The sequence below is a fragment of the Chlorocebus sabaeus genome, chromosome 20, assembly GCF_047675955.1.
Source record: "Chlorocebus sabaeus isolate Y175 chromosome 20, mChlSab1.0.hap1, whole genome shotgun sequence".
In the NCBI taxonomy this organism is placed as follows: domain Eukaryota; kingdom Metazoa; phylum Chordata; class Mammalia; order Primates; family Cercopithecidae; genus Chlorocebus; species Chlorocebus sabaeus.
The window spans coordinates 62,639,404-62,662,259 of NC_132923.1; the positions used below are offsets into that span (position 1 = coordinate 62,639,404).

The following is a 22,856-nucleotide window of genomic DNA, read 5'->3' on the forward strand; positions in this document are numbered from 1 at the left end:
CTGAAAGCACAGAAGGTACTAGGTGGACATATGCATATCAATAGCTCTGAAAGTGCTGGAGAGTTTGAATGTGAAGCTGTAGAAATTTCTTGATGATATCTCAATATTTTACTTTTTTGTTATTTTATATGTACATTCATTCAATATTTCACTTTTTTATTTGATATGTATATGCAAGAGGGTTAAATAAAAATCTGTATTTAAAAACAACTAAAAGAGATCTCCAATAAATATGAAAATTTCAAGTAACAAAGCATTGTGTCATGTTTTATTGTGTTTTTCTTAATGGAACATAAAATAATGGTGATTCTTATAATTGATGGCACTTCAGATTTGGTAAAACTACAATTCTGAACATTTAGTGAATGACAAACACATAACATCCTCTGAAAAATCTGCAAGTAAATCAATCATTTTTAAACAATAGCTACCATGTATTTGTATCTTATCCTTGGAAAAAACTTTGGAAAAAAAAAAAAAACCCCAAACACAAGTATCATAACTGAGGGTTGTGGACAATTTACTTCTAGTTTACCAATTTTTACATTGACATAAAGTAGCACAGACTAGTTATTTCATTAAAAAAAACACACACTGACAAATCTTTTCTCTATTACACTGTAGTACAAAGACTTTTCACTTACATGCTTACACCAATATAGAAACACACAACTTGAGATTCCAGCCAATTTTTATTTTCTTGAAACTTTATCATCTGTGTATTATCTAAGTTTTTCCATTTTCCTGCCTGCTTCTTGATGTCTGCATTTGGACCAATTATTGTTTCTCAGCATCACCAATGTGTGGATAAAAACTAAGATGAAAAGTAAATTCAGTTCATTTGGTAATTTCAGTTTTGTTAGAAGGACTGACAGGAGATAATACAAGTAAAGTCTATAGTGAAATTATATGATTATTGATGAATTTCAATTATTACTACCACTTTCCCCACAGATAACTGAGTTTTGTGTGCATATGTATGTGTTTTCCTATGGAATGGAACATAAAGGAAAAATTTAAAGATATACAAACACATGTTCAAGTGTATAATACATATGTACTTTTAGTTTCATTTTAATAAAATTAATGAGATATGAATTTTATCATCAATTTCAGGTTTTTGTATCTAGTTATTTATCAACTAAAATAATCACAATATATTGGGCACTGAGTGAATGTGTCAGCTATGGATTTGTTTCTGTTTTTTTTTTTTTTTTTTTTGGTAGAGACGGGGTTTCACCAAGTTAGCCAGGATGGTCTCGATCTCCTGACCTCGTGATCCGCCCGTCTCGGCCTCCCAAAGTGCTGGGATTACAGGCTTGAGCCACCGCGCCCGGCCCGGATTTGTTTCTGAAAAAGTATTTCTACAGTATTCCTACACTACTCTGAACATCCTACAGTATGCCATTTTTATTATTCAAAATAGAATTACAGTTGAGGAGAGAAGTGCCAGTGAATACTTAGAACTTCACTGGATCAAAAGCCTCAAAAAAGATGGAAAAATTCTAAAGATATGCTTAGAAAATTACCTTTAAAACTATGTGAAAAAACAATGCTCCACAAATCAATCATTATTAAAAACTAAAATCTGATATACATCCAAAAAATATCATTTTCTCAACTTAGTCTTGAAATATTTTTCTTCAAAAATGATTTATATGTACTTTTGTGCTATTATTATTATGCTACAGGAATTACATTAACATAATTTTCATTAATTGAGTTCAGTGAAACAACCTACAGAAAATACCTATCTCGGGAATGTTACTCAAAAGGGCAAAGTGTACAATATTTAAAATGTCTCTAAATCAAATTGCTTTTTAAACTGATTTCTAGAAAAATTTGTTCCCTGTAAGTTATCATATCTTCTACATCTTTGTAGATAAGCATTTCTTCAATGGACAACAACTTATAGCTATTCAGGCTGAATGCTGACTTGTTCTTAACAGCATTTAACATCTTTAGGGATGTTGTAACTGAATCACTCAAAGAAGAACAAACTGGGAAAATGCGTGCAGTCCACAAACTCAGACACGTCTTGTTACCAGAGAACAGTTCCTCTGTAACTTTAAGATTCCAAACATCTAAGCATGACAGGAAACAGACTCCAAAGAATTGAAGTAACTTTATATCTGACAATGTTTTCACACTCTTTTTCAAGTTGTCTTGCACTCCAAATGCCATAGTTGAATACTTTAAGCATCTATTCATCTTTAAACTTAAGGAACACACAAAAGAATGTGCAGGGAGGGCAGCTTTCGTTAGGATATAAGAACCACTAATAATGCAGTTTTCCCCAACTGAAACATCAGGCCCCAATCTAGAATACTCCACAACTGAGCCAGGTGCTACAGAACATCTTGAATCCAGTATGCTTTGAATGATACAGGATGTTTTGCAAGAGCATTCTGGTATATCTGGAAAGATACTAAAAGTTATGGACTGTAAGCCGAGCTCTGACTTTAAACTGTTATCTGAGGTAAAGTAAAACAAATATTCTTCGGTTGTTCCAATGTGATAAAATTTGGAGTTATTAAGAACAACAACATTTAATGATGTTCCTTTAAGAAGACGAAATATTCTCTGCCTCATTTCTACCAACTCTGACCCTTCTTTAACGACATTTGATGTGTTTCTGGTGTACTCCACAGTTGCTCCAGGTCCTAAAGCCTGTAGAAAGTCACCATAGGCATCTATTTCACAGCTCAGTGTGCCTATTTTTTCATAAAAAGCAAGTAACATTTTTGCTGATTTATGATCCATATAAAATAGGCTATCTGTGTAGACATAGTCAGAGTCTACTTCAAGATCGGCGATGTCACCCCCAGCAAAGTCCGGTTGACAAAAAGTTCCAGGTCTACACACAGCATTAAATTGATACATCTTTTCTATGCTGGGCTTATGAAGGAAACGATGGCAAGATCTGTATTCAAGGTCTCTATGTTTTAAATCATCAAAAGGATCTAAGACAAATACTCCATGTGTGGTACCTATCGTCAAAGTAGAAGGATGAGCTAAAGCGGTAAAGCCAGGTTTGTCAAACCTAATAAACTCAAATTCTCCAGTACTATAAAGTTCAATATCATCTGCACAGGTTACCAAAATTCCAGGATTCATATGTAAGGGGAAATCAATGTACATGGCTAGTTTTAATTCTAGCATCTGATAAATGGGGTTACCAAGAGGTAAAGCAGTGAAAATTTTTCCCAGAGCACTTGCATTTGGAAGTCGTTGACTGTAGCCACCTATAAAATTAAAACAAAATAACCATTTAAAAATGTAGTATTGTTTACAATCCCACCAACAGTGTAAAAGTGTTCCTATTTCTCCACATCCTCTCCAGCACCTGTTGTTTCCTGACTTTTGAATGATCGCCATTCTAACTGGTGTGAGATGGTATCTCATTGTGGTTTTGATTTGCATTTCTCTGATGACCAGTGATGATGAGCATTTTTTCATGTGTCTGTTGGCTGTATGAATGTCTTCTTTTGAGAAATGTCTGTTCATATCCTTTGCCCACTTTTGGATGGGGTTGTTTGTTTTTTTCTTGTAATTTGATGTAAATGACGAGTTGATGGGTGCAGCACACCAACATGGCACAAGTATACATATGTAGCAAACCTGCACGTTGTGCACATGTACCCTACAACTTGAAGTTTAATAATAATAAATAAATTAAAAAAAAAAAAAATGTAGTATTGTTTATAAAATTTTCAAAACCCAGGGTTTAATAACCTGTAAGTTACAAATCAAAATATATTTAAAGATATTTAATATATACCATGTGTTACTGTAAATCAGGAAAGAATAATGTAATCCAGATTAAAAATTCAAAGAGAAATTCTCTTGTTGCCATTTGATATAACACAATTTTAAAAACTATAGGTCAGGAAAAAAATTAAGTATACTGTAGAATCTGTGAAATGATTTGAATTACATGTATAACAAACAAGAAGGACCATGGCCCAAAACATGATGTTGTATCTACATTTTTTTTTCTTTTTTTCTGAGATGAAGTCTTACTCTGTCACCCAGGATGGAGAGCAGTGGCGCGATCTTGGCTCACTGCAACCACTGTGTCCCAGGTTCAAGTGATTCTCCTGTCTCAGCCCCCGAGTAGTTGGGATTACAGGCGCCTGCCACCATGCCTGGCTAATTTTTGTCTTTTTAGTAGAGACGAAGTTTCACCATGTTGGCCAGGCTGGTCTCAAACTCCTGACCTCAGGTGGTCCACCCGCCTCGGCCTCCCAAAGTGCTGGGATTACAGGCGTGAGTCACTGCGCCCAGACTGTATCTAAATTTTAAACAACAAATTTCAACCATGTTTAGACTTCTAATTAAGAATCTACTTCACAGAAAATAAAATTATAGAAAACTAATATACTAATGCTAAAATACAGTCATTTGCTTCTTTACAACATTTCGCTCAAAGATGGACAGCATATATATAGGTTGTCCCACAAGATTATAATGGAGCTGAAAAATTCCTATCACCTAGTGATGCTGGAGCCATTGTAAAGTCCTAGCATAATGCACCATTCAAGTGTTTGTGGTGATGCTGGTATAAACAAACCTACTGTGCTGCCAGTTTACTAAACTATAGAACATACAATTATGTATAGTATACAATACTTGGTAATAAATGACTATTTTACTGGTTTTTGTGTTTACTATACTATACTTTTCATTGTTATTTTAGAATAAATTCATATGATACATACCAAAAAAAGTTAAAAATACAATGGCCTCTGGCAGGTCCTTCAGCAGGTATTTCAGAAGGCAGCATTGTTATAGGAGATGACAGCTCCTGAACTCTAGTAGGACTACAGAGGTAGAAGACAGTGATACTGATGATCCTGACCCAGTGTAGGCCTAAGCCTACACTGTTTTTGTGTCATCATTTCTAACCAAAAAGTTTAAAAGGTAAAAATAAAAACAACGGAATAAACCCTAATGATATAAAGAAAATATTTTTGTTTGGCTGTACAGTGTTTGTGTTTTAAGCTGAGTGTTATTACAATAGAGTCAAAAAGTTAAAAAAATTAAGAAGTTTATAAAGTAAAAATGTTATAGTAAGCTAAGGTTAATTTATTACTGAAGATCAATAATACATGTAAAGCACTTGGCAGCACACAGTATATTGTTCAACAAAAGGGAGCTAATAACTTTCTATTATTTCTTTTTCCAAAGACCAGTCAATAGTAAAGTTTAGTACTAAGAATTATCTATTTCCAAAAAACAAAAATAAAAAAAAAATCTATGCATTTCCTGGTATCTAATTTAATTTTTACTAAACTGATAATAATAATTATTTTATTAAATAAAATTATAAATTAGATTTTTTTTACACATTTTTAGTCTTCAAACCAGAACTTGGATGCTTTACTTTGACATCATCTTTACAAAGAATCATTGTTTTGTATGTAAATCATAAGAATGAGAAAGTGCTTTGGAAGCCATGTAGACAAACAATTCTAAAATACCTGCCCCTGGAGTGGTGTCGGTTCATGACAGTTTTCATTAATCCCCTAACATACAGAGAAAAACAACAAAGGTTTTCATGTAACCAAAATTTTTGCACAACTAAACGTATTCAATTTAAAAAGCTATTCTTTATTGTGAGGCTATGTCCTTCCTACTTTTCTGTTTTAAAATGTCTTATTTTATGTGTGTGATTTCTCTCTTATACATTTACTTGTTCACTCCGTATATTGTCACATTTTCCTTTTATTTTTAAGCATTGTGGCCTCTGGCTACCAATAATCACACAAAAATGCAAGATAAAAAGTACTGGCAAAAGTCTAGTAATGACCGTGTTAAACCAGCCTTCCCTCAAAGCAAGAATCCCCATTAAGGGAGAAAGAGCATTAGGTAAAATAGCTAATGCATGCTGGCTTAATACCTAGGTGATGGGTTGATACGTGCAGCAAACAACCATGGTACACGTTTACCTATGCAACAAACCTGCACATGTACCCTGGAACTTAAAATGTAAATTAAATTTAAAAGAAAAATCCCCACTAAAGCATTCCTGAGAACTATTCATATTTGAATGAGTTGTCTTAGGAAAATAATTTTCTATATACATACCCAAAAGAAAACAATATTCATAAAAGGTTGACGATATATGTGATCTACAATTTTATGAGTAAAATTTGTGAAAACCACTATACTACTTACAACCTAAAAAAAAATCATGAAAATCATGAAATATTTGTTTTCAAAGCAGAATAACTTCAAAGATTTTTTTTTTAAAAAGAAGGAAAGTGTTTGCAAGACAGAAAAAAGTCTCTAAAGTATTAAAGGTGGAAGACTAAAAATAAAATGTAAATTAGTAAAGTATAACATTACCAGAGTGAATCAATAGGATGAGAAAAGAATTCCATTTATCTCCATATAGCTTTTCCAAATGTTGAAGGGCACAAAGTGTTGATCCTCCATTTCCTTAAAAACAAAGTTAAAAAAGCACAATTTATTTAATAGAAACCTACTAAAACTTTGTCATGATGGTAAATTTAGGTGTTATAAAACCTTGAGGATTTGCCTTTCAGGAATAATTAAATAGATGGACACCAAAGGTATTGGCAATAGAACAAAATTAAAAACGTCTCATAGCAAATAACCAATCAATAAATTAGCAATGAAACCCAGATAACAACCCTCAGTAATAAATGATGAGGTAATGTTCTCCCCAAAATAGTAATTATAAGAAAGAAGAAATAATAAATTACACAATCTGTAACATTAGAAGACTGATAAACATAAGCATTCATACAGAGTTACAAATCACAAAGCCCATTTAAATAATTCTCCCAAATGACACAATCAACAACACAAGTTGGAGTTCCTTTCGAAAACAAGATTTTTAGAACTTGAATTCCAAAAAAAAAATCTTAAATATAACTACCACACTAGTTATTTGGGCCAGTTATTTAACTCTCAGTACCTCAGATTCTCATCTACAGAAATATCACGCCTGTAATCCCAGCACTTTGGGAGGCAGAGGCGGGTGGATGTTGAGGTTAGGGGATCGAGACCATTCTGGTTACCACGGTGAAACCCCGTCGTCTCTATTAAAAAAAAACAAAAAAAAAATTAGCCGGTCGTGATAGCAGGTGTCTGTAGTCCCAGCTACTTGGGAGGCTGAGGCAGGAGACTGGCATGAACCCAGGAGGCGGAGCTTGCATTGAGCCAAGATCGCCACTGACTCCAGTCTGGGCAACAGAGCAAGACTCCATTTCAAAAAAAAAAAAAAGAAATAATAAGAGTACTGACCTCATAGTTGTAAGGATTAAAATAACATTGGCTAATTAGAATAATGCTAATGTCATTTACAGATATCCTATCTCTGGTATCAAGGGGCTTCAACTTTAAGTATCACATAGAAAATAGCCTTCAGAAAAACAGCATTTATTTCTATTTGCAATGGAAGGTCAAAGGGCAAAGTTGACCTAAACCAGGGTTTTCAAATATGTGTATTATGATATTTAAGCCATGTGACAGTGTTCTTTTGCATTATGTCCTCAAAAGGCCAAGAGTATTTTTTCCTACTACTTTGCTTTCTTCATGTAAACTGCTGGAGGAACTTTGGAGTGGAGAGGACCTTAAGAGCTCTACTGATAAGGTCCAAAGGAGTATTCCTATCTGAGTAGTGTAAATTTCATAAAAACTAATAAAATTATCTTTTAAGTAACATTCTGGAAGTTTCTCAAGGTAAGTCATAATGGGTAAGAATAGTTGCTATTCCTTTTATCTTTCTAAAAAAAGTGAATTTATGTTCAAATTTTAAAGTTTATAAAGCTGTGGGTAGAGATATGTAGCTTATACACTGTAAGTCACAGAAAAGCTTTTCTTCAATGATTATTCCGCTTAGGACCTATATTATAAATCTGACCATAAAGCACATACCAATTTTGGCTCCAGCAGGATCTACAAAAACATGATACTGAACTCCAAGGGGTAACTCCTTTCTTTTCAGCTTTTCTGACAGCTGGTGGTTGTAAGCAAGTTCCTGTTTTTCATCAGCCGCTGTTATTGCAACTATGTCCCAGAATTCTCCAGGTGCTACCAGTTTGCCTATTTGGAAAAGGCAAGCAAATGACAATAAAAATTATCAGAATTTTCTAGTTGCCACAGGTTTGCCTACTTAGAAAGAAGAAGAAGAAGGTAACATCTATTACCATCTTCCAAATTGTATCTTTGGCTTTTGAGAGTTAGGGAATAATCAGTGGTGCATTAGTATGATTCAAAATAGTACAATGAGGACTGTTCATAAGTTCCTATTTTTTCCTCTCTTTTAGATCACTCCCTTTTATGGTCTACAATCCAATTTAATTACAAATGCTGAACGATACAATGTTTCTTGATTAAGAGAGCGACTTTTAACTTGCCAAAGACTATTGCCTCAATTCTTCAATAAGAAGAGGAGACAAACAAATCTCCAGCGTTGCAAATCAATTCTTACGTATCAGGGACACTTAGTGTTAGGTGACTGAGACAGACACAACCCAGGCCGGGAGCGGTGGCTCACGCCTGTAATCCCACCACTTTGGGAGGCCGAGGCGGGCAGATCACTGGGGTCAGGCGATGGAGACCATCCCGGCTAACACGGTGAAACCCCGACTCTACTAAAAATAAAAAAAAATTAGCCGGGCGTGGTGGCGGGCGCCTGTAGTCCCAGCTACTTGGGAGGCTGAGGCAGGAGAATGGCGTGAACTTGGGAGGTGGAGCTTGCAGTGAGCCGAGAGAGAGCCACTGCACTCCAGCCTGGGGGACAGAGGGAGACTCGGTCTCAAAAAAAAAAAAAAAAAAAAAAAGACAATTCAAAGATCCATTCCATCAATGTTGCTGTTTATAAATGTGGGTACTTTATTTTCTATTACTTTAAGATAAACCATGCAAACTTACATAGGCTGTTAGAACATAAAATTCTGGATAACAGAAAGTCCCAACTCTCTGACGACATCTTTAAAAGACAGTCTGCACTTTTAGTAGACAGTTGGAATCTCTTTATTGATAAACAAAATGATTTAGCGTTTTAATTAGTTAACAAACAGAACCTGTCAGCTAGAATCTAATAGTCCTGAATATTTTACTGTTATCCAAGTATTAGTCCCAGTATTTTTTAAGCAGTCACTGCATCAGTAACCACTTTTATTAGCCAGTTGTATGGGGATTAAGTGGCATGGCCAATTTTTTGATAACAAATTTCTTCCTTTTAATTTTTAATCTATAATTCCTCCATGCTCTGTTACTCCCTCAACAAACGTTTACATTACAGAAGTAGATGAATGTAATGTAAACAGTGAAGTTTACATTAGGGGGTTGGAATCTACTCATAAAGGTCAAAATACTGTGCTTAATATCTTTTAGATTTATTTAAAGTAACTTTTATTAATGAGCTAATCAATGCATAACTTCACCAGATTTTCTTTCTTCTTCTTCCTCCGCCCTCATTTTAATATCTATACTACTAAGAATAAGCAACAAGCATGTCAAGCAGGGACAGTGAAAAGAATAAATAAAAACTGAAAAGGATTATTAGCTAGCTACTCCTGGGGGGGGTCACAGGCCTGCAGATGAGAAGCAGACGGGAAGTGACAGTCCAACAAACTTCCTGGCACGCAAAAGCACCCTCCCTCTGCATTGCCCAGGAGAACTCGCATGCCTTCTCTGGTACCTCTCAGTTCGGTAAACCTCCGCAATTTTCGCTGGGTGGCTTCTCGCAGCGATACTTCCGGAGGGTCCCTAGCAGCTGCCATAGCCCCACCTTCCCTGAGACCGCGCTGCACAGCACGCATGCGCCCTGGGGTGCGCTGCCGTCCGGTTATTTCTGGCCCGCCCCCTCCGTGCGTCGCTCACGTAACCACGCCCCGGAGCGACTTGGCTGGCTCCCGGAAAACCCTGATGTGGTGAACCTGGATCTCTCGTCTTGTTTCTCTAGCAACGGTCTCGGGAGCAGATGGCCACCCAGCGATTTGTCTGACTGTGTTGGGTCTGGGCCACTTGTCTCCAACTCATAAGGGCTTGCGGCCCAGTTGACCCGGTGAGTGGTTCAGGTTGGGTTACAAAATTGTTAGAACCGACCCGCTAAGGATAAGGCGAAACTACAGTCTAGTTTCCCAACTTTCACATCGTAGGCGATTCGTCCTAACTGGTGATTTGTTTCAGCCTGGAACAGTTCCCCAGGAGATCCTGATAGAAGATCTCCCCCATCTGTCCTTTCCCCCCCGCCGCCCCAGGTCATCTGGAGCCATCTGCCCCCAACCCTGGGTCATGATACGTACACAGTCTGAATATTTAAAATCTGTTCTTTTTAGGAACCTTAAGTTTGTGGTTCCTAGAGAGTGAGCCAGCCCAGCCCTCTGTTTTTTTCTTGGTAGGCTACACACGACAGCCTCTCAGATAGTGTCTTTGGAAATTGTATAAAATTCAATCCGCAACCAGGCTCCAAATATTTTTGATATTTTGGTTTATTTTCTGTCATTCTTTTGTATATGCAGATTAATCTAGAATGTTCAATAGCATTCTTAGAAATAAGTCAGTCTTTTTAGGTGTATTTTGGGTAGCTATGTAGAGGTGTTCCTGTTGTAGAACACCAGGTTTATTAGTTTTACAGATCGCTTCATCTTTACACAGAAGAAAACTGAATCAGAGAATAGTGACTTAGTCAAGCTATCACAATTAGTAATAAAAGATTTAAGAAATATATTTCAATCCCAAACCCAGAAATTGTGCTATTTCATCATACCGTTTGATTTTTTGAGAAGATTCGTCTGTATCAAGGTCTTCATTAGGTACATAGGCATTCAGGGCACCATAAATTTACTTAGTTTTTCTTCTCAGACTTGTTATACAATCGTGTTCTAATAGTGGAAGCATGTGGATAAAATGGCAGATTAGATTACTCTTTCATAGTTTTATCATTTAAAACTTTTCATTAATTAAAAAATGGTGTCTTACTGAAGAACATTTAGAAAATACAGAGACTTGAGTGAGAGTAACCAAAAGAGAAAGTAGCGAGAGGAGGTCAGAGAGGGAACAAAGGGCCATAGAAAGAATTTTGGGTTTTACTCTTAAGGAAACAAAACCATTGCAGGGTTTTGAAGTGACGTGCCTTATGTTTAAAGAGATCACTCAGAGATACGAGAATGGATTATAATGGGGGATGAGGCAATGATAGAAGCAGGGAAGACTTGCTTGGAGGCTACTGCAATAATGCAGGTGAGAGTTGGTGAAGGCTTGACCAGGATGGCAGCAGTGGGGATGGTGAGAAGTTGGTCAGATTCTGGATGTATTTTTAAGACAAAAACAATAAAATATGCTGATGAAATTAATGGGTGTGGACTGTAAGAGAAAAAGAGGAATCAAAATGACTGCCTTGGGATGGCCATCAATTAAGATGGGTAAGTTTCTGACTGAGGAAGATTGTTGCGGTAATAGAGTCCAGAATTTGATTTTGGACATGTGGAATAAACAGACACATGTGTGTGCAGTGAATACTAAGGGAAGTTTGTGTGTGTATGTGTCTGTTAGCATTATACATATGAGTCTAGAATTCAGGAAAGAGGTCTGGGCTAGAGATACAATTTTAAGAATTGTCAGCAAGAAGATAGAATTAATTTTAACTGTGGAACTAGGTGAGGTCCCAAGGGAATGAAGGTCAGCAGAGCCTGTATGTCTGGGGTCTGTATATTCTAATAAGGTGAAATAAACAAGAAGTAACCAAATAAAAAAAGCCAGTGGTAACAGTTGTGAGGAGACAAACGGAGTGATGTGTTAGATTCTATCATACAGAATATTAAATAGAGTATTTCTTGGATCTGGGATGGTGTCATACAGAATATTAAATAGAGTATTTCTTGGATCTGGGTAAGATGGCCATAGAAATGGGAAATTATTTTTTCTCAATATGACTATATCATGCAATCAAAATTTGCTGGAAATAAATATACCATATCAGCTATGGGTTCTGTTCTCTTTCTTTTCTCAAATTTTCGTTAATGTTAATTTTTAAGTAAAAAAACTAAAAAACACTTTATATATGAGTAGGAGTAAATTTCCATGGCAGTTGATTGTTGGGGGCCGAAAAAGTCTAGAGATTTTATTTAAGTTCATATTCAAAATAATAAAACAGTGCGATATGATTGTTTAACATCTTCAGCTACTAGAGTATTATTTTACTATTCACCACAGTTTTTCCATTTATCAGAATATTTTCTATTTATCAGAATATTATTTTACCAAAGTAAAATATATCAGTCCAGCCAAGCTGTAAGCCCATTAATTCTGCACAAATCGAACACACAGGAAATAATCTATTTAGTTTTGGATTCCACATTTTTAAAAAGACATTGAACATACTAGACTATAATAAATTGAAAAATTATATTCTGTGGAGGCATTTGGGCTTTTTATTTCTTGGAGGAGAGTAGAGAGTATCTGAAGAGCTTCCATAAGGAAGAATGAGATAGATTTTTTAAAACAACTTTTTTGAGGTACAGGTTTAGAACATTTTCATCCCCCCATTAAAATGCCTTCTAACCCATTTACAGTTAATGCCAGTTACATTGTTTTTTTATTTCTACAGACATAACTATGACTGTTGTGTGGAAATTATAGAGAAGCATGGTTTAATTTTCCCCCCTTCTTTATAGGAGGAAGTTGAAGCCAAATGACTAGGGTCCTGGATTATGTACTGTGGAGCTCACAGTGCATGCTGTGGTCAGGCCAGCCTAGGACTGTACTTGTTTCCAGTCCTTGTGCTTCATGGCTCTGTTTAACCACTGTTTCCTCCTGTTACCCTTCCTGACATGCAACAAAAGCAAAAATTCTCTTTTTGCAGTTTGTTTTATTTGAATTTATTTACTCAGCTAGCCTGTTCTCAACTTATTTCTTAAATATTTTTTTCTCACTAGGCCCTGTTAGAGGAACCCTCATACCCCTCAACTTTCTGTAGTGCAAGGAAACATTGTCCCACCCTTGAACTTTTATTATACTTCCTCTCTTAGTATTTTGTGGAATTTTTTTTTTTTTTCCAAATGGAGTTCCCCAGTAGTGTAATCATACTTTGTCCAAATACCAACATGAGGTTTCGGGGAGGGGAAAGGGACAGGGAGAGGGCAAGTACTTGAAGACTATAAATTAGTAGAGTCAAGAATTAAATTTTAATTAATGTAATACAATATTTATGACACTTAAGAGAAAGGTATTAATGGCTTAATTTTAGGAGATACAAAATCTGTTCTGTGAAAACTAACCAAGAAGTGTTTTGGGCTAGAAGAAATATTTGTTGTGCTAATTTCCTTATTAAGAGGTTGTGATTTTTGTGCAGATTATTTTCTGTGAATGTTTTTATTAATTTTGACTGTTTAATATCCATCTTCTGGCTCACCTCCTTTTAGTTTTTTTAGGTTTATGCTTTTGCAGTTTCCAAATTGGAATAAAAATACAAACTGAAAAATGATGTCTCACAAAAGCTTTTTTTCTGAACAGAAGTATGTAACTTTCTAAAATTTAAAAAGCCAATACATTTAAATAAAAACCTTATAATTACAAATGAATTCTGATTCCTTATTCTGAATGACTTTTCATGTCATTTGAAAACATATAGAATATGCCATGAAAATATGTTTTGTGCTATCAAGGTTATTTATATTAACTTAAAAATGCACTGTATTCTATGTTCATTTTCCAGGACACATGAAGTGGTCTGACTGTTCTACTAGACTCTCCCCTTCTTAATTTTTAAAATATATTTTTTCTATGATATAAAATCATGACAATTCTTTTATATTTTTAGAGACAGGATTTTTATTTTTAGAGACAACCTTTCACCCAGGCTGGAGTGCAGTGGCAGATCATAGCTCACTCCTGGACTCATGCATTCTCTTGCTTTGCCCTCTCAAAGTTCTGGGATTATACAGGCATGAGTCACTGCACTGGCTTATGGCAATTCTTTATTAAAATAGTCATTACTTAACAAATCTGTTATCAAAATATAGAGTATTTAAAAAATATAATTTCTTTATTTTGTTAATAGAGAAGAGCTTAATATATTGCAGACATTCTAAACTAAAAATAAAGTTTATAATCACAATATGTATAAAATATTACCGATTAAAATCCTTACAATTAGATTTTCTAAAAACTGAAACTTTATTTTTTTTATGATTTGATTTTATATGCAGATATCTTTTTTTTTTTTTTTTTTTTTTTTTTTTTTTTTTTTTTTTTTTTTAAGACGGAGTCTCGCTCTGTCCCCAGGCTGGAGGACAGTGGCGCGATCTCGGCTCACTGCAAGCTCCACCTCCCAGGGGTTCACGCCATTCTCCTGCCTCAGCCTCCTGAGTAGCTGGGACTACAGGTGCCTGCCACCGCGCCCATCTAATTTTTTTGTATTTTTAGTAGAGACGGGGTTTCACCATGTTAGCCAGGATGGTCTTGATCTCCTGACCTTGTGATCTGCCCGCCTCGGCCTCCCAAAGTGCTGGGATTACAGGCGTGAGCCACCACGCCCGGCCTTATATGCAGATATCTTAACAGCTGTTGTGATAATTCTGGAGTCCAGTATTCAGATTTCCATTTAATATTATAGTTCATGCTTATAAAATAAATTACTTTCATGTAGACCATCAAATCTAGTATTTTAATATATTACTTAAAATAATGATGATCTGTCTTCCTAGTACCTAAAAGGTTCAGCGAGTAAGTTTTAAGTCTAAAGGTACACTCAGCAAAGGCTTTGAAAATTTTCTTTTCAGTATTTATTATGTATCACGTTTGGAAAAGAAATAAATATACAAAATAAATACTTTTTACTTCTTAATATTTAATTTAGATATATTCATGAGTTATAACCTTGTATAGTTATACTTAATGTGTTTGCCGTCAAAGTTGGGAGCAAAGATGAGGTATAACTGATGGGCATTTTATTTTATAGAAATGGTTTATATAGTGTGATTAAAATGTATGATAATTTTAAAATTAGTACTTTAGTTGATACAAACTAAGGAAAGGTTTACTGATAATGGTACTGATTTATTTTTAACTGCAGAATTTCTTTGAAACTGTAGTTGGAGCCTTGATACTTTCTGTAATGTGTTGCTATACTTAATTTGCCTTTGAACATTATATTATTATTTGAACTTGATAATTTACAGATGTGTATATACATTTCACAAAATAGTTATAAAATTATCAAAGTCTAAAATGAACAAAAGTGACTAGATTCCTCCTCTATGTGCATATTTTAAATTTGCAACAAGTGGTAAGAGGCTTTTAACTTGGTAGAGGAGGATATATCAATTGCAGTGGTTTTTAGCTTCCCTTGGTAGGCAGTAGAATCATATGGGCCCATAGCTGCAATGATATGATTCAGGGGATATGCTCTGGGGCCTGCTCATTTGCGTTATTCCAGTTTTCAGATGTACAGTATAAATAAATAATGAGAAACAAACTGAAATGCTGCATGTGGTAGTTAAAATATGAAAAATCTCCACTTTTCCAAAATGATTGGAAAGTTTGACAGAATATGTAGCTGAATAATATGAATAACTGACACATACATTATATTCTGAATATAGAATACTAATTTTCTAATAAAAAACTTATTTCTGTAATTTATTAATCATGTTAATCTTTCCTTTTAATAGCAATAACCAGGTATTACTATGTTCTATTTTGTAATTTGTAAAATATTAAGTTTGTTTATATACTGGCAAGTACATTTTGTTGGCAGAGGTGAATATTAATAGAGAAAATGAATATAAATTAGTATAGTATATGGGGAAGACTGCTTATAAGGCTAGTGTTCATATCACATCAACTAAAAAGAAACCAGTTGAGAAGAGTTTAAAATATTGAATACATATAAAACAAAAATCAGTTAAGAGGAACTGAAAAATATGTTTTCAGACACCTCGGATAAGATTTGGTATTGGAGAGGAATACAAGAATTGGGAGAGAGGATGACAGGTAAGAATTGAAAAAAAAACTACCTGTTGGGTACTATGCTTACTTCTTGGGTGACAAATTCATTCATACTCCAAACTGCAACATTATGCAATATACTTTTGTAACAAACCTGCACATGTACTCCCTGATTCTAACATAAAAGTTGGGAAGAAATTAACTCTGAATGTCCTAACAAATAAAGAAAGGATATATTTTGGAGTAAGATTTATTATTGCATAGTAAAGGTAACCACAGACAGTACATGGAAAGACCTCCCTACTCTTCACTAAAGATCTGAACTACAGGTTGATGGTTAGATGCTTTATATTATAGAAGAACCTACATATAATCTGAGTAAAGTATTTATTTTTTAGAGAGACTATAGCTCTTTATGGAGTCTTCTGGAATGAGATAATGATAAAATATGCCCCCCCCCCAAATATTGGCGATTGTAATTAAGAATTACAATTTTCTTGAAAACTAACTTAATATATTTATTACTTTTCTTCTATTTACTTTGGATTAAATTTGCTCTTCTTTTTCAAGTTCTAGAAATGGCATCTTAGATGATTCATTTTAGATCTTTGCTCTTTTCTAGTATATGTATTCCGTGCTATGAATTTCCTTTTAAGCACTGCTTTTACTATATCCTACAAATTTTGCTAAATTTTACATTTTATTTTTATTAGTTCAAAATATCTTTATTAAATTTTTATTGACCTATGTGTTACTTAGAAGTGTGTTGTTTATAAATCTCCTAAGTATTTGGAATTTTCCAGCTGTTTTATCAATAAACTAAATTGATGTCTAGTTTAATTCTATTGTAGTTTGAGAGAAGATGTTGCATGGCTTCTGTTCTTTTGAATTTGATAAGACATGTTTTATGGCCCAGAATGTGGTCTGTCTTGGTGAATGAATCCTCCATGTGAGCTGGAAAAGAATGTATATTCTACTGTTGTTGGATGAATTAAAATAAAACTAGTTACTATTATTATTTTGGACAAATTATTCAACTAAGAATAAGAAAAATAAGAGAATTTTATTTTATCCTCACTTGTTCCTTTCCCAACACTTTCTTACCATAGATATGAGTATCTGACCTATACCATTTTTCTTCTCTCAGACCTTCTTTTAACATTTCTTACAAGGCAGGTCTACCAACAACAAATTACTTCAATATTTGTCTAACAGAATTTATTTCTTTTTCACTTCTAAAGAATAATTTTGCACAATACAGTGTCCCTTGATATACTTTTTGAAGCGTGTATTTTATCTTGAATTGTTAATGGAACTAGGCATTCAATTAATTTTGTAGAACTTACTGTATTAGTCTGTTTTCATGCTGCTGATAAAGACACACCCAACACTGGGTAATTTATGAAGAAAAAGAGGTTTAGTGGACTCACAGTTCCATGTGGCTGGGGAGGCCTCAGAATCATGGCAGGAGGTGGAAGGCACATCTTACATGGTGGCAGACGAGAAAATGAGAACCAAGTGAAAGGGTTTTCCCCTTATAAATTCCAAGTCAGTGAGTTTTTTTTCTCTTGACACTTTAAATATTTCACTCCACTCTTCTGCCTGCATGGTTTCTGATAAGTCAAATGTAGTTATTATCTGTGATCCTTTGTAAGTAAGATTTTAAAGAAATTATTTGGCTTTTTCCAAGATTTTTTTTTAACTTTTGATTTTTTGAAATTTGTGTATTAAATGCCTAGGTGTGATTTATTTTTTTTTTTCTTATATTTATCCTACATGATGTTCTCTTAGTTTCTTGAATCTGTGGCTTAGTGTCCGGTGTTAGAGTAAATTCTCATTCATTATTATTTTAAATACTGCTTTTATTCCTTTCTATTTTTCCTTTTTTGGCATTTTCATTACACATATGTTACACCTTTAGAAGTCCCACACTTCTAGAATATTATTCATTTTTTTCAGTCTTTTTTTTCTCTTTGGTTTTTAGTTTTGAATGTTTTTGTTGGCATATCCTCAAAGTCAGAGATTCTTTTATCAGTCACTTCCAGTCTACTAATGAGCCCTTCAAAGGTATTCTTCATTTCTGTTACAATGTTTTTGGTCTCTACCATTTCTTTTTTATTGTTTCTTAGAATATCTATCTCTCTACCTACATTATCCATCTGTTCTTGTATGTTGCCTACTTTTTCTATTTGAGCCATTAGCATATTAATCCTAGTTGTTTTCAATTCCCAGTCTGATACTTCCAACACCCCTGACATCTGTGTGTCTGTTCCTGATGAGTTTCTGTACTGCCTGTCTGTTGCTACAGTTTTGGGGTCAGCAGTTTACCCTATGATCTTACTTCTTTTGTGTAGCTAAGAAGAGTTGTTGATTTTCAGTTTGTTCAGCTTTTTAATGTGTTATTAGGATGGAGTGACTACTTCCAAGCTCCTTACATGCCATACTGGAAACTGCAGGTGCTTTGATATACTTTTTGAAGCATATATTTTATCTTGAATTGTTAATGAAACTAAGCATTCAATTAATTTTGTAGTGCTTACCGTATTAGTCTGTTTTTGTGCTGCTGATAAAGACACACTCAACACCAGGTTATTTACAAAGAAAAAGAGGTTTAGTGGACTCACATTTCCTTGTGGCTGGGGAGGCCTCAGAATCATGGTAGAAGGTGGAAGGCACATCTTACATGGCAGCAGACAAGAGAGAATGAGAACTAAGCAAAAGGGGTTTCCCCTTGTAAAACCATCAGCTCTTATGAGACTTATTCACTACCACAAGAACGGTATGGAGAAAACTGCCACCATCATTCAATTATCTCCCACTGGGTCTCTCCCACAGCAAGTGGAAATTCTGGGAGCTACAATTAAGATGAGATTTGGGTGGGGAAATAGCCAAACCATATCATTAAGTGCCAAACACTGTTCTAAACCCTTTATGTTGACTCATTTAGTCCTCATAACAATTCTATGGGTTGTTATTATTATCTTCTTTTTACAGAGGAGGAAACTGAGGTACAGGATACATAACTTCCTTGAGATCACCAACCTCAGAACAACTTATATTTCATTTCCTTTTTCTGTACTTAGTTTGTAGGGTGCTTAAAAAATAAAATGAACTTGTTGTAATCAGTAGAATGTGGCTGAGGGGATGCTTCAGTTGAACCTAAGCCTTAGGAAGTCTGACAGGTTCTGCTTTTATGCTTTGGGACCCCTTAAGCATGTAGAAAGTCTGGCTACCCTATTTCAGACACACATGGATAGATGACATAGAGAGGACAGTTCAAGATAGAGAGGTCCTGAGACAGTATGGAAAGAAAGGCTGGTTCATCTCAGTATCCCAGCTGAACCTAACCTTCCAGCAGTTCACTGGAGGAGTGAACTGACTCATGCTTCAGCCACTGTCAGTTGGAGAACTGCTTACTTCAACTTAGTGAATACACAGAATCTTCAGAATAACAAAATGGTGGTTATTTTAAGCCAATAAATTTTGGAGTGATTTGTTACAGTACATAAACAGCTGAAAAATAAACCCTTTTTTGTTGTTATTTTGCAAGACATTGAGCATTAGCTGTGGAGAATTAAAAATAAAGGAATGTCCAATAGATTTCTACTGAAATGGGAGAGACTTTGTCATTTGTACTTAGAAGTCTTTTAAAGGTTCCTTCCCCATAGTTTGCTATTTCTCTGAGGAAAGGAAAAGATAGACATGTCTATGAAACAGACATTTATTGAAATCTGACTCAGTTCTATGTCAGGTCCTATGCAAAAATTTGAAAAAACTACCTAACTGTAAAACAAGTTTTCTGTTCACAGGGTACATATAATTTATTGGAAAACAGGACCATTAAATAATAACACATATAAATATATAATCACTAAATTTGGGATGTGGGGATGTGGGGATGGAATCAGAGTCTAAATAATGACTAGGCAATAATTTGCCAAGGAAGGTTACACTGAGAGAGAAGTGTGACATCCTAAGATAGCTGGTTAGCATATTTTATTAACTAAGAAGCGAGGGTTCTTAATAGTTTGGATTTTTTAAAATTTTTGCTTTAAGTTCAGGGAGAGATGTACAGGTTTGTTACATAGGTAAACTTGTTTCAGTGTAGTGTGTTGTACAAGTGATTTAGTCACCTAGGTGTTAAGCCTAGTACTCATTATTTTTTTTAATCCTCTCTCTCCTCCCACTCTCCACCCTCCAGTAGGCCCCAGTGTGGTGTTCCCTTTTATATGTCCATATGTTTTCATGATTTAGCTTCCACATATAAGGGAGAAAATGCAGTATTTGGTTTTTCTATCCCTGCATTTTTTTTTTTTTTTTTGCTAAGGATAATGTCGTCCAGCTTTATCTGTGTTCCTGTAAAGGACATGATCTCATTCTTTTTTATGGTTGTATAGTATTCCATGGTGTAAATGTACCCTATTTTCTGTATCCAATCTACCATATATGGGCATTTAGGTTGATTCCATGTCTTTGCTATTGTGAATAGTGGTACAGTGAACATATGTATGCATGTATCTTTATAATAGAACAATTATTACTGCTTTAGGTATGTACCCAGTAGTTGGATTGCTGGGTCAAATGTTATTTCTGTTTTTAGGTCTTTGGGAAATTGCCACACTGTCTTCCACAATGGTTGAACTAATTTACACTCCCACCAACAATGTATAAGCATTCCTTTTTCCCCACAACCTCACCAGCATCTGTTATTTTTTGACTATTTTTTTGTTGTTTTTTAATTTTTATTTCAGTAGTTGTTGGGGTAGAAGTGGTATTTTGTTACATGGATAGGTTCTTTAGTGGTGATTTCTGAGATTTGAGTGTACCTGTCACCCAAGCAGTGTACACTGTATCCAGTATGTAGTCTTCTATCCCTCACAACCCTCCCAACCTTCACCCTTGAGTCCTCAAAGTACATTATATCATTCTTAGACCTTTGCATCCTCACAGCTTAGCTCACACTTATATGTGAGAACTTAACGATATTTGATTTTCCATTCCTGAGTTACTTCACTTTGAATAATAGCTTTCTAGGCTCCATCCAAGTTGCTGCAGAAGACATTGTTTTGTTTTGTTCCTTTTTGTGGCTGAGTAGTATTCCATGGTGTGTGTGTGTGTGTGTGTGTGTGTGTGTGTGTATGTGTATCACATTTTCTTTATCCATTAATTGGTTGATGGGTACTTAGGTTTGTTCCACTTCTTTGCAATTGTGAGTTGTGCTGCTATAAACGTGTGTGCATGTGTCTTTTTTAATATAATGAATTCTTTTCCTTTGGATAGATACCCAGTAGTGGGATTGCTGGATCAAATGGTAGTTCCACCTTTAGTTCCCTAAGGAATTTCCATACTATTTTCTATAGTGGTTATACTTGTTTACATTCCCACTAGCGGTATTCCCTTTTCACCACATCCATGACAGCATCTATTGTTTTTTGACTTTTTAATTATGGCTGTTCTTGCAGAAGTAAGGTTTTAATTTACATTTTCCTGATGATTAGTGATTTTTTTTTTTTTTGGCTTATAATAGTCAAAAGCTAAAAAGTAGGCAGTTGAACAAAATGGGGGAAAAGACATTACATTAAGTAATATCAAAAAGATCTCAAATTTGAATTTAATATGTCCTTAATTAACTAGTACTTAATTCTTACAATTTTTTTTTCTAATCTTTTTGATTGAAACTGAAAAGTAGACTGTTGTACAAAATGGAAAAAAAGGCATTGAATTAAGTAATATCGTGAGCATTATCCCAAATTTGGTTTGTATGAACCAATATTTCATTTCTTCCTCAAACTCTATGTCTTATTGACAGGAAACTTTCAAGTGAGGCAAGAGTGCCAATCAAACCAGTTCCCTTATTATATGTTACTCATTTTATGTAGAAAAATGTTTGGACATATTTAAGAATTTTGGTGGGAAAGGACAATTTTATTTTATCACGTTCATTATAACAGCATTTGTTAATGTCACAAAGCTACTAGCAAGGTTATTCATCTAATAGCTAACATTTGAATGTCTCACATAAGAGTAGAACTTCTCATTTTGGAAAATTATCCAGTGTATCTGAGATCAGTAAGGAAAATAGAAAAAACTCCACTTTGGAATAATACCATTAGTAGTTCATTGGCATGTTCAAATGACATATAGACAGCATTCATGCAGAAGGTTTAAAATAAAAAATTATTCCTGGTGGATGAATCTATAGACATTACTAACTATATTTGATTAATAGCACTGTTGAGAATCCCTGAAAATAAATGCCAGGAAGAAGATAATATCTTCATAAAGAAATAGACTGTTAGAGATTGAATAATCAATGTGAGAAATAAATTCTTTGAAATAAAAATACTTATATTTATTTATATAGCTATATATTAAATAAAATATATAAATTTGTGTACATATATAATTTGTGTACTAATGTCATGATTAACAGTATAAAATCACCTGTAGCTTTATGTGAAGAAATGAGATCTCTGAAGTTCCGTGTGGATGGGTGTTGGTTTTTCAAGGACTTTTTATGCATTTGTGAGCTAAAAAAGAAATGAAAATTAAGAAAGTGAAAAGGCAAGCCACAGAATGGGAAAAAAAGTCTTTGGAAAACACATATCTGACAAAGGATTAGTATCTGAAGTAATACAAAGAACTCAAACCCAACAATAAGACAATACTACAATCAAAATATAATGGACAAAAGATCTGAACAGATACCTCACCAAGGAAGATATACATATGGCTAATACGCATATGAAAGATGCTCAACATCATGTATCATTAGGGAATTGCAAATTAAAATGACCAAAATCAAAACATTGGCAACATTATATACTGGTGAGGTTGTGGAGCAATAGAATCTCTCATTCATTGCTGGTGGGAGTCCAAATGGTACAACCACATTGGAAGACAGTAGCAGATTTTTACAAAATGAA

At 34.6% G+C, this 22,856-nt stretch overlaps 2 protein-coding genes across 2 annotated transcripts in view; one reads left to right on the forward strand and one right to left on the reverse strand.

The window, feature by feature from the left end:
* Positions 1-239: 239 nt before the first annotated feature.
* On the reverse strand, positions 240-9,810 carry FPGT (fucose-1-phosphate guanylyltransferase). The gene is made up of 4 exons (XM_007978289.3): positions 9,680-9,810; positions 7,909-8,076; positions 6,352-6,444; positions 240-3,245 (listed from the first exon to the last, which is right to left on the reverse strand). The coding sequence occupies exons 1-4, from the start codon at positions 9,798-9,800 to the stop codon at positions 1,804-1,806; spliced, it is 1,824 nt and encodes a 607-aa protein (XP_007976480.2). The 5' UTR covers positions 9,801-9,810; the 3' UTR covers positions 240-1,803.
* Positions 9,811-9,863: 53 nt separating this feature from the next.
* LRRIQ3 (leucine rich repeats and IQ motif containing 3) overlaps positions 9,864-22,856 on the forward strand; it is a 167,523-nt gene continuing 154,530 nt past the window's right edge. Inside the window, exon 1 of the mRNA XM_007978288.3 lies at positions 9,864-10,045. The gene's annotated coding sequence lies outside the window, so the exon portion shown is untranslated. The remainder of the gene's footprint in view (positions 10,046-22,856) is intronic.